The 13,786-nt window shown below is 28.3% G+C and overlaps 1 protein-coding gene across 3 annotated transcripts; it reads left to right on the top strand.

The window, feature by feature from the left end:
- Positions 1-5,083: 5,083 nt before the first annotated feature.
- LOC132935680 (ankyrin repeat and MYND domain-containing protein 2-like) lies at positions 5,084-12,786 on the top strand. Of its 3 annotated transcripts, none has more exons than XM_061002297.1 (6): positions 5,084-5,223; positions 9,911-10,076; positions 10,173-10,312; positions 10,398-10,600; positions 10,666-10,804; positions 12,116-12,784. In XM_061002297.1, exons 1-6 carry the CDS (start codon positions 5,173-5,175, stop codon positions 12,434-12,436), a joined length of 1,020 nt encoding a protein of 339 aa, XP_060858280.1. In that variant the 5' UTR covers positions 5,084-5,172; the 3' UTR covers positions 12,437-12,784. The 3 variants fall into 3 exon arrangements, with proteins under 3 accessions (XP_060858280.1, XP_060858279.1, XP_060858278.1); XM_061002296.1 differs by having other exon boundaries at positions 5,084-5,229; positions 12,116-12,782; XM_061002295.1 differs by lacking the exon at positions 5,084-5,223 and adding an exon at positions 7,957-9,132 and having other exon boundaries at positions 12,116-12,786.
- The last annotated feature ends 1,000 nt before the right edge of the window (positions 12,787-13,786 follow it).

Raw genomic sequence — 13,786 nt, 5'->3', positions numbered from 1 at the left:
GAGCCTTGTTTTAAATTTTCAATCCTTAGCCATAAAAGTTAAACATTTTATACATTTTTAACTACAAAATAATTAATAAGTTATACATTTGATAAATGTTGTCAAAATTTTAACTTTAAATGCTTATAAAAAAAAAATTGTGCCTATGGATTTTTAATTTTTTCATCTGCCTTTGAAACAATAACCTAGGAGCCTTCTATTAAATTTTCAAGTTTTTTACTCAACAGATAAAATTTTATTGATATTTATAGAAAAAAAAACTAAAAAAATTGAAAACTGACAATGTCCGTAAACAACTCAAAAAGAGTCAAAATATTTTCAAAATGTTATGGTGTATAGAAAATGCTAATATAAACATTCAGTGAAATTTTCAAGTATCTACAGTCATTCGTTTTTTAATTACAATAACATAAGAAAATTGTTACATGAGAAATCGAGTGAATATCAAATGTTGTAAAAATATAAATTTCAGACACTCATAAAAATTTAATTTAAGTTTCTTGTAGACATTTTTTTTTTGATAAAGGTAGACAAACTTATGAGTAATCTTGTGTTATATTTTCAAATCTTAGATTTAAAAAAAAAAAATTTTATGAATTATCAACTCAAAATAATTTGCTAATTTTCGTGATTTTTCCGTATTTTGTCAAAATTTGAACTTTAAATGCTTATAAATAAAAACTGTGACTATGGATTTTTAATTTTTTTCATCTGCCTTTGAAACAATAACCTAGGAGCCTTCTATTAAATTTTCAAGTTTTTTTACTCAACAGATAAAATTTTATTGATATTTATAGAAAAAAAAACTAAAAAAATTGAAAACTGACTATGTCCATAAACAGCTAAAAAAAGAGTCAAAATATTTTCAAAATGTTATGTTGTATAGAAAATACTAATATAAACATTTAGTCAAAATCTCATGTCCCTACAGTCATTTTTTTTAGAGTTACACCAAAAACCAAAATCGATTTTCTCGAAAACAGATTTTGCGTAAAAATTCCCGTTTTTCCTTAATTTTTCTTTTGTTTTTCACGTCGCTTGTGAAAACTACTGGGAAATGTTTACTTTTGACCCCCTAAAGAAACCAACTAGATTCACTTTCCTATCAGAAAAGTTACTGTTGAAGAAAATCCAAGCACTTTTACTGTCCTAAAAGGTGATAACAGACACAAAAATAAATAAAAAATTAAAAAATTAAAAAAAAACACACATCATTGTAAAATCAATACATTCATCGCTTCACTCAGAATCTAAAATATATTTATATGTATAGTTAAGGTGAGCATAAAAATTGTAGGTTTTACTTTCTGTATGCTCAGGGAATAAATTGAACTAATCTTAAAGTTTTACATTATATTATACAATTATACAAATATAAGTACCAACTACCAATAATATACTATATTTTTTATTTATAAAAAATAGAATTGAAAGTTGAAACAGTTGAAATTATATTATAAATTATTGTGATAATATTTCTCTGGTAATAGACAATAAAGTGTCTATTCAGGCATACGGTTAGAATACGGTCTGAGATCCTAAAAAAAACAATTGAAAATAAAACTTGTACCTAATATAATCAATTAAAGTACAAAGTATATAATATCGTGATTAGTGTCGTTGTTAGGTAGGTACCTATATCATAATCATAATATAATATAAAACACTATTTTACTTTGCAGTTCAATCTGCCACTTATATTATAACGACTCATAGTCAGATCACATTAATCACAAAAATACATAACTCAAAATAATTTAAATTTCATTAAATTTGTAATTAATATATTTGATTGCATTGGTTTTCTATTTGTATAATATGTAGCTGTCCAGTCATTAAAAAAATTGCATACGACCAAACTCTAAATATTCATTTTGGGTAATATTATTTTCATTACTGTTAACCATATGTACACAAAAACAAATACAAAAAAATGTTTCGAATATATTTCTTGTTACCGCAATTGCTTTAACAACTTAACAGTCTAATAAATTCATCATAACCATTAAAATAAAAAGTTATTTAGGTACCTCCTATTCAAATATTAATTTCTTTTTAAAATCATAATAGTCATATAATATTATGATGATGGTATCATGTTCTAAATTATACAAGAACATTATTTAATTAAACATTTATTTTCTAGTGCATTATGGTGTATGCTATAATTCTGTTTCATCCATAAACATAATATTAAAATATTTTTTTTAAATAATTAGTTTGTGTGTGTATATTTTACATTTGTTTATAATTTACGAACATAACAAATGAAATACACTAACTACAAAATATATTGTCTTCTGTAAACTTCTTTCTAGTTTCGTGTGTAAAATATCCCTTATTTAGATCAAAGATAGTGGTGTCTGAAGTCTGACCTATTTACATTTTTGAAACCAGTGAGTATATTTAAATTATTTAAATTTTAAACAAGTTCATAAAGGTCACTTGATTGTTCGACGACGAAAATGTCATTCTATATATTCACCGTATTTAGAAAATGTTTCTAAATATATATATTATGGTAATAGCCTGCAATAGGCCGACTAAGATTATATATCTAGTATAATTTATAGACAACCTATTATATCCGTAGTTTTTTTTTATCAGGACGTACGGATGACGGGACTATAATGAATTCTGAATAGTATATTATAGTAATAATAATTTAATGGTATAAATTATATTGTTGACTGTAGTAATAGATAACGACGAACAAATAAAGTGAAATGTTACCGCGTCGCTGTGATATAGACACAGTAACCACTATGATGGTATATATCGACAATACTAAAATATAATTATTAAATTTAAATATTATACATGCATAAAAGTGGGAAAAACCATCACGGTTTCATTAAGTTGCGTCAAGTAGAAAACAGTTCAGCACTTTTAATTTTAAATGTATTCATCGTCTTAATATTAATAATAATAACGATACGTTAACACTCGGTCGGCACTCGACGCGGTAGAATGGTTAGTGTATATACTGCTCCACATGCCATGTATTTTGAAAAATATACAATAATATGCCCCCCTTGGTATTTTGTAAATTAATTTGAAAAATATTATCAAAAAAGCATTTTAGATTTGTAAGAATTATTTTTTCAAGAAAACTGAAAAATATAATATTTTTAAAAGATGTATGCTGGGTTGCATAAACAATTTATTAAATTTAATGGTTCACTAAAAATTTAATTGGCCAATTACGGGCCACTAAATCTTGTTTAAGGGACCATTAGCTCACTATTGATTCATTAAATGTTTTGTGCAATCCGGCATAAAAAATAAAAAAAAAATGTATGGATTAATCAAAATGTATTGATTTATTGACATTTGCCATATGCGATATGCCATCGTAATACATCATGATAATAATTATGATAATGAGTAAAAACAAAACCTAATAGCAAACTGCTGCCTGCTATGTTCCGAAAAAATCATTGAGATTTGATAAAGTGTATTATTTTGTTGCCGATATTAGCGACGAGTCTTCGAATTAGGTGATTGATGTGCACATGCACTCTTCGCATAACTATCCATAAGTTACTATCACTGAATTATTCTAAATCATAGTTCGTGGTCAATTATATTATTATAGTAATTATTATATCATTATAGTAGGCATTATACTATTTTTTCAATATAATATTATATTTTAAATTTTAAACATAATATGCTGATTTGATAATAAATTATCTGTGGATAAATATGCAAGAAGTTGTGTTACGCATGCGCTATCGAATACCTAATTTGCCGACTCGTCGTTGATATTGGCAAAGTTTTTTTGTATTGGTATAATACGCTGTAGATCCATCCATAGCATAATGATCTAAGGGTAAAACGAAAGCCTGTTTTCCTATTAGTGATAATTGTTTAACTGTGAACTTCAACTGAAAACAATATGACACGACACGTTGTCTTTATCTTGTATTATTCTTCACTATTCATCGTTATGTTTGACTGTTTGAGCTTTGAGCGTAGTGTTATAGAATTACTACAATAAAATATTACTATAATACTATTTAGTATATACTATTCTAATATCTTATTTGTACAATACAAGGTATTATTTTATTATGTTATGTTTGTGTGTATGGCTTTGGTTATTATTTGTATAAGCTATAATTAATATACAGACGCACAGTGTGATATATTTAAAAATAAATATATATATGCCTGATAACTATAAATTATAACATTAGGTTTATCGTATATTATATATTATATTTATAACGTTATGACTTATGGACTTCGGAAATAAATTCCGTTTTATGCAAAAATAAAGTAATAGGAAAATATATATAATTCTATAGAAATTCAGAATGTTTTTATTAAATAAACCATCATCTTATCAAGCTTTTTCCATAATGTCATTTAATTTTACATAGTATTTACAATAACGATTTAGTTTAGATAATAATATTATTATGCTATGCTTTCCAGTTTCCACTGATTAAGTATATTTAGTCTCAAAATATCATTAAGTATACGGTATATCGACATAAAATAAAGTTTGGCCTCCCATAAATATTGACCAATGCTCATGCTCGCGTCAATAATATTTTATTTGGATTAAACATAATACCTGACAAAAAGTTTTTTTTTTTGCTATGCATAAATTAGAATATGTATTAACTATTTTATTATTTTATTTATTATTTATTAGAGGGAAATAGAAAGTGGAGAAAAATGGTCAAGAATTATTTTTAATTTTTTTGGAGGAAAATGGACAGTGGAGGAAAATGGTATCTCGGTTTTGGAGGAAAATATAACTACAGCCAAAAATTCGTATGCGCACTAAAAAAAAACTTTGGCCGTAATAATTAGTATATCCCAAATACCAATAAATCTCGGACCACAATTAGTTTTTTCGGTGTACCTATACAACTTGTGAGTTGTAACTATGCAATAACAATAGTGAGGTGGTGAGGTTACGGTGTGGTAGTGGTATCCGTCGGTTATTGGTTCGTAAGTAGCGAGGGATAGCGAGTCTCTGCACGTGACGTCACTGGTATAGTGAGACGGCCCGGCTCGCGGCCGGTCGACCGAGGCACGTGCAAATAGTTGTGCACGTGTGCCCGGACAGAAACGTTTAATATTGTCTGCTTTGCCGTTCGGCCGCCTGCCGTGGTACTACTTGTTGAACGCCATTGTTGTTGTTGTCGAATTCAGATGTCACATCCTGGTGGCAGGAGAGGTGACCGCTTGGAGCAGGCTTACCACGTACGGGTAATGTTTTTATGATAGACCTAAAATATTATAATATACGTTCTGAATTTTTAATGCCTTTATCATATTATTTTGATGCATTATACAATTATTGTACAAGGTTAATTTGTTAAAGATCAATATTGTTCAACTGTGATAATATAATAGGTATACTTACAGGGTCTACATCAATAGATAACAATATTATTACAATATTACTAATACTAAACAGAATTTTAATTTTTATCATCTTTTTAAAAAAAAAACTGAGATACTAATATCACTGCCGACTATCAATACATACATACATTTTCAACCAACTATCAAGATTAACTATTTTTTAGATTCTGAACGGAGCAATGAAACTAGTGGTTTTACAATGGTGTTTATTTAATAATTTATTTTTTTATCCTGTATACACAATTTCTACCAGAAGGAGTGCTTAGATTTCAACATAATATAAAACCTTATCTTTTAGAAAATTGGATCAATATGGTACTTTAGATAGGTAATTTTTCGACTTTCTCAATAGTTATTTAATGCCACGGCAAAAATTAAGGACAAATTACGAAAAACTGCTAAAAATGGGATTTAATTTCTAACGCTTAGTTTATCGCCATAGCAACGAATAAAAAATTATAATATTATAATATTAATTCAACTTACAGGCTATCAAAAATAATAACAAAATAAAAATCCAGAAGGACAAACCGTCTCCGCTCATAATCGTTTTCTAATAAAATGATATTATATCATTGAATTCAAGTTTAGTACAATTCATTATACTTTGACCCACTTGTAACCTACTGTACAGCAGAGCGACATCCACTTATCCACTTTTATACATAAATCCGCTATACATAAACGATACACGATACGATGCCTCTTAGTTTACGTAATATAAAGAGGTAGATACGAGCATTTTGTGGTGTCACAATTTTATTTTGCTTTACGTCAATTCTAAAAACAATTTTTATATTTATTATGAGTTTATCATAATAAATATAAGTACGTCATTATTGAATACCTACTGAGTAATGACCAATAGGATATCTATACATTTAATTGTATTTATTATATATACCTAATATTATAATTTGTTATGTTCAGTAAATATAATTAGTTCATAATCATCTAGCAACATAGATTAACTTGAACTCCTAAGTTAGGAATATATTGATAATTAAAATATTTAATAACTGTAGTATATAATATTATAGAAATAAAACTACAGTTGTGGACTGTGGTAAATGTATTTTAATAATAATAATAAAATTAGGCAGATAAGTAATTGTGAACAACATAATTTTTACTATTTTTCACATATGATGGAGAGGGAGGGTTAAAAGCATTTGTAGTTTTTTGGATGTCGCCAGAGTGCGTCCGATTTTCCAAATTGTATACCTTGCTCTTATAGTGCGTCAGCAGAGTTATCGCTGGTATTTTTGGTAGAACCCAACTGCGTCTATAAATTGTATCTTTCATATGTAATTTAATTCATTTCCCCCAGACATAATATATTCATTTTTAGATATAATAAAACAATTCAAATTGATAATTACATTTACATTTTAATTTATAATCAGCTTATCAAATGACAAATACCATGGATATAAATTTCGATCGATGAATCAATATAATTATTATTAATTGAGGACAGAACATTTGAACTCAGATATTGTTATGATGTCATTTAAGAATCAAACAAAAACAAAATTGTGATGTATAATATTATCAGTAAAACAAAAAATATTACAATTTAAAATTGACAAGTTTATTGAAAATTATATTATATTTTTTAATTTATTTTACGAGATAGACCCATTTCACATTAATATTACAACATTTGAGAATTAAAAACTCACAAAAATAAATTGTTGGAGTGTAATCCAGTTTATCTCCTCATGATGCACCCTGGGGAATGCAGTTATTTTAAAGGGCTACGTATAATTTTTGTTTAGGACGCATTATTAAATTTGTATAACGTAATTATACTTACGCAAAACATATATATTTTGTCTAGCAATATAAAGTTACATGGTTACATCGAAAAACTACATAAAAAGGACGCCGCATAACGAAAGATAATTCTTCTATTTATAATAAAATATTGTCATTCTGTTGTGAATACATTAAGTAACCAGAAAGGTGTTTAGTTCGCAATGAATTTTTTTTAATTGTGATCTCCAAATAATTATGCAACAATCGAACGACCACTTTGTAAATAGGTATAGGTACACCTTTGAATATATTTTAATTTGGAAGGACAATATTATTAATCCAGTATAAAAAAATGCACTTTATGTAGACTGTAGAGTAACATTTTATTAAAAATAATATGCTGTTTCGTTTTTTTTAAAAAAAAAATCTGCAAATAATACAGATAATATTTTTCCAACACTGCAGAGCACGTGTGGATACAATTTTATCTACATCGTTCAGCAGTGTATGCATATTGCATGCATAGTTAAAAAAGTTGCCGTAGGTACCTATGAAATACTTATCTACCTATTTATAATATTATAGTGTCTATGATATTATTATATGCTTCTACCAAAGTACAAATTATTTTATAATACAAATTTTTGGAAAATCCATTTTAATCCACCAATAATATTGTTTTTGCTCATAACAATAATAATTTAAATTAAAAAAAAAAACTACAACATAATTAAAATCTACAATGACGATTTTCGTTGTACTTATTCAATCGCGAAAATAATTAAAACGACTTTGTAAAACAACAGTTAGTTCCGATAACTAGTTATTTTATACAATTTCTAAATAATTTCTATTATAAATTCTTTGACTAAAGCCGTTCGATAAATTATAAAATAACGGATTTCATACTTGAACATACTGTAACCACCTATTAAGTATTTAGGTACCTAAATAATAAAATACTATTATAATCAATGCTGTTACCTAAATAAGTACAGGCTGCATACGGTACACAATATAAGTACATATGCACGTCAAGCGGAAAAATTCCACAGCGTTTATGTCATTTATTATTATTTAATTTGACTTCAACTCGATAAAAAAAATAATTATAAGTACCTACATAAGTATTATACCTATCTAAGGTTGTACAATATTATGACTTATGTTCAGGTAGGTATACAGTATTACTGTACCTATACACCTATATAGTACGTGTATTGTATATAATATGTATCGCCGTGGGTGGGGAATAACTATTGTCCGTCGACGACGAACTCGAGTGGAGCAAAAACCGAATCGTCGATGAAAAGAAAGCGAGAAGGAAGTCATATAGGTACCTGCAGACTCGTGATTGGTGGGAACGCTGAAGAGGGGCAGCAGTATTAACATGACAAGTATTTATTGTCATTTGTCATGAGTATTGTTAATACAAGCTTTTGTGTATTTTGTATCTTTTGTAACGGCGCGGCGGCAACAGCACTAGCGCCTACGTAGCGGGATCGTGTCAAAACCCCGTACTACTAGTGTAGTAATATTGTTCAGACAATTCGATGCGTTGTTTACGCGTTGTCCGCACGTTTCGTTGACAACCATATTATTTTTACGGTAACGCCACTCCGCATATCACGTCCCCGTGGACACTGTTACAGCTGACATTCGTATAGACACTGTTGCGCTGCGCTGACTGCTTGTACGTTCGTTTTCGAATTGTTTATCGACCGTTCATTTGCCGCCCAGTATAGTTGCCCGTTTTATATTGTACGCGTACGTTTTGAATTCCGCGTCCAAAGGAAAATGAATAAGAACTTGAGCCAAGATATATTCAAAGCGATATTTCTTAACGATCTAAATAGTCTGAGGGCGATATTCAACCACTACAATCTCTACACGTGGAACATGTTGGACAGACGCGGCCTGGCACCGATCCACTACGCGGCGTACAGAGGCAGCGTGGAAATCGTCAGCTGGCTCGTGGCTGAGGCGAGTTCCCTGAGTATCTCTCCCCCCCTCCACCCATTTTTTGGACATACAAACGGATAGCATGCAAGAGTAAAAACAATTACGTTCGAATTTCGCGCCAAAAATTTTGTCATTTTATTATAGTAAGAAAATGGTAGATTGATACGAATAAATCGTGCAAAATTACCAACAAAAGAAATACAATTTTTCATTTTATTTTAATTAATATTGTTAGGTGCAGGTATACAAATTTCAAATAGATATCACTGACGATTATTTTATCGATATTTTTATTAGGTTTTATAAGTCAAATTTAATCAGATCATCAATTTATTTGAAAGGATTATTATAATAATTATTATTTTAACAGGTCAAACTAATGTAGGAACTTTTTCAGAGAAAAATATATTTATAATTTTTGTACATTATACTTTATAGATAAGATAAACGACGTATGCACTATTTATTATATGACAGATTTTATAAATACATATTATTACATACACTATATAATTTCCAAAGTGGGGAGGGCTATATCCCCCTTGGATCCACGGCTTGTTTTCAAAACTTACATGCAATCCGTATGTGTACCCCCCCCCCCCCCCCCCAAACATGATAGGTATGGCCCGAAGGGGGGTCTCGTTTTGGGACCCCCTGGTATGCCATTGACTACCTACCTACCTACCTACCTACCTACCTACCTACCTACCTACCTACCTACCTACCTATATGTTTTGTCGTCTTAATCTTCATATTTATACTAATACAATATACATTGTACTTTCATTGTTCATTTCAGGGCTCCAGAGTTAACTATGGAAGAGACGAGGACCAAAATTCTCCCTTGCATTTGGCGGCTATCAAAGGGAACATTGAGGTTTGCAGTCTACTGTTGAAATTAGGTGCCAAGAGATATGTGACCAACTACATCAACCGCACGGCGGCTCAAATGGCCGCTGATAATGGTATGTATGCGCATTGATGCGATATTAATAGGTATCTACTATACGGTGGCCGACTATCGTGTCTTTATATTTAAATGTGTGTATGTTTATACTTAGGCCATTTCCACTGTGCGACAATAATCAACAACTTCGTGCCCAAAGAAGATGTCAGATATTACACAGTACCGGAGTTCACTGGCAGCGAACCAAAGTTGCCACCTGCATTGGAAGGACTTTTTTACAAATTTATTATGATGGTATTGATTAACGATAACATGGATTGATACTGTATTTTTAATTATTATGAATAGAGTCTAATCGTAGTGTCATAATCTTTTTCAGACTAATATTCATCCAGTAAAAGTGGTTTTTGAATTACCTCCTGTTTTTCTCGTCAATGATAATGCGTTAAAAATTGTCAATGTGTTACACTTGATGAGCAAACGTCAATTTTACAAGAAAGAAGAGTTTACAAGTACAAATGAAATGCTGTCATTTAAATTCCATTATCTGGCTACTATTCTGTTCGAACTTGCAAAACCCATGTAATTTATATCTCAAATAGAGAATGCGTTTACGTATTTAATAATATGTTAATTTTTATTTACAGTGATGATACAAGTAAAAAGCAAACAGATCCCAAGGATGTGTTTATACAGAAAATATCCACAATCCATAATTATTTGCAACAGTTTCTTTATGAGTGCATTGTAAAGTTCACCTACAAGGATTCTACACTTTTTAGAAAAGTAAATGTATTTTCTATTGTTTAATTTTATATTTGCTTTGAAAGTTAATACTAGTTACTTTTCTAATCAAAACATTGAAAGTTTCAACTGTATAATCATTGGTTATCCATTACAATGACTTAGAACAATAGAGTCTCTGCGTCTAAAATCAATTAATTTTTTTATGGTTTAGCTCTATAGAGTATTTAAATTAAATTATCTTACTTGTGTTTTTCAATCAAAGTAAATCATAATTTTCTTTTATAACTGTTACATTGTACTTATACAGTATGATTTTAAATATATTTATAAGTGCTCTTAATTTTCCTTACAATATAATTATACCAATGACCTGATGGTCTGTTAAATTTTTAAACTAATCAATTGCTTCAAATGAGTAATAACAATTTAAGAAAAGTAAATGTACCATATTAATCGTTTAAAAAATACCAAAGTTTAAAAAAAAATTATATTGTTAATCTCTTTCTAAATAATTTTTTTTTTTTAAATATTGAGTATTTACAAGACAGTTTAATAATTATAATTACCTACTTTGTGTGTTTGTGTATATTATGTAAGCTTAGTTAGTTTTGTAAAGTATTAAGTAAATTAATACATAAATGTACTTATGTACGTATTATATACATATTATAATTTATATAATTTGTTATATTACTTGTTAGTAGCGAACGGATTTAAATGCTCTAAGAAACAAGCAAAATGCACTAAAAATGCTCTATATTTTTAACATTGCACAAATTTGTTTTGTTATTTATTATATATAATTATTCATACATATCATCTCATTATTCTTCTTCTTCTATCTTCTTTTTAGCCAGAAAATTATTTCCAAAAAAATTATTATACACACCGTAGTATAGGTGGCGACGGTATCATATTTATCTGATCAGTAAAAACATAATCAATAATAAAAATAGAAGTTCAAGGCAATATAAATAATATTTTATTTTATTCTTTTAGAATAAATGTTAGCTAAATTTGTACAAAATGTTATCCATTCTTATATAAAAATGCTCTAAAAAGTAATAAAATTCTAAAAATGCAAAAAAATGCAAAATAAAAGTTATATTTTTAATTCTTTGATTTATAAAATTAAATTTGTGGTTAAAAAGAAATGTTTTTGTAAATTCAAAAAAAAAAAAAAAATACAATTTGCATTCAAATCCGTTCTTTACCTAATAGTTATATGATGATTGATTTAAGTCGCATATAATTTTAAATAAAATCTTTTTTGTGAGTTAAGTTTATTATTTCTACTGTAAAAGATTAAGATTCAGATTGTTTAATAATAATAAATTTGTTTTATTCTAGATGGTATCTTATATGGTACAAGGAATGGATAGCCTGCCACCCCTTGACATTATACTACTACTGGTTGGAAATAAACGTGCTCAGAGTGTTGAATCAACTGTTGAACCACGTATAACATGTGCCGCATGCGAAGAAATAAATGCTTCAAAAAAATGTCCCAAGTGCAAAGCTGTGCAATATTGCAACCGCGAGTGTCTGCAAATTCATTCAGCCATGCATAAGAAGAAATGTAAACAAATACGCAAGGAAATCAAAGATTTAAAATCATCTGACGAGACTTCGGCTTTAGCCAAATGTTTATCTAAAATAGGGATCAAATAGATTGAAACCAAAACAAATGGAGAAACATAATTTAGCAGATATTTATTGGTTATTATTATTATTACATTATATTATGATTATTATTATTATTATTATATATTGGCATGCATATAATATTCAATGGTTTATTCTTTATTGGTTTAGTTTGTAACTAAATAAAAATTTATAATTTAGATTAACATGTGAGAATAATATATATAAAATAATTTGACTATAAATGTCATCCTGATTAAGTATAATAAATATATTATAGATATCTTTATTGGCAATAAATTACTATAATTTTGTCATTATCCTTTTCTTATCTATTATATATCACTATTAAAACTATTAACGATACACTTTTATATGTGAAACTACTCAAACATTTTAAACCTAATTTTAGCTAATTGTTTTTTTAAATTATTGTTTAATAATCTCTGATATGTAAAATATTTTATTAAAGCATCTATAAAATAATATAACACCATTTTTTGGTTATTGGTAAAATATTATGTGTTTATGCATTATTATTTGTTCAAATACTTATTGTGTACCTACCTAGAAACAACAAATTCAAATTTGTATAGTAGATGGTATTACCAAAAAAATGCTAAAAAATATACATCAACTTTATATTTAAATACCTTTTGAATACCTATACAATTACTTGAACAATGAGCATAATATTATGCACTCATAGATTGTTATGTATATTTTGGTAATTTATTACCAAGCATTGATGCAATACAGGTGAAATTATCAATTAAACATTGAATTCAACTTAAGATGGATATAAACTTAAGAGAAGTTATTTGGTTTTTAATTTTTTATAAATTATATAAAACTATTTGATCCTCGTGGACTTTGTTGCCGTTAAAAAATCCAACCATTAAATGTTTCAAACTGTGTTCAATTCGTTATTTAATATTCGATGTAATGGGGTACCTACAAAATTTAAAAGAAAATATTTAATTCAGTAATAACTGTTTTGTTTGTGGCTTTATATGCAATACAATATCGAAAAAATATGCATGCACTTATGCAATATAAATAATTTTCCTGGCATGGACACGACAATATCATTGACGTTTAATAAATGTTCATTGTTTTCCTATTTCTTACGGAATTTTTGTTATCATTTATCGCTAATATTTTATCACGGACTATATAATCGACTAGAAACGAGCAGCTTATCACGGCCACGAATGTATGTACAAGAGGCAAAGTGCGGGGGGTCGCCTGTGTTCCTGGTGTTCACAGCACCCTCTGCATTTAACACGGACTAAGATACAAATTATGTAGCCAAATAAAACCACCGGTAGCGCTGTAAACTTCAAGAACAATATTCTTATCAGCTAAGATTGTGAC

Source organism: Metopolophium dirhodum, chromosome 1, assembly GCF_019925205.1.
Source record: "Metopolophium dirhodum isolate CAU chromosome 1, ASM1992520v1, whole genome shotgun sequence".
In the NCBI taxonomy this organism is placed as follows: Eukaryota; Metazoa; Arthropoda; class Insecta; order Hemiptera; family Aphididae; genus Metopolophium; species Metopolophium dirhodum.
The sequence above is the reverse complement of the archived record's forward strand: the minus strand, read 5'-3'. Positions and strand labels throughout refer to the sequence as shown.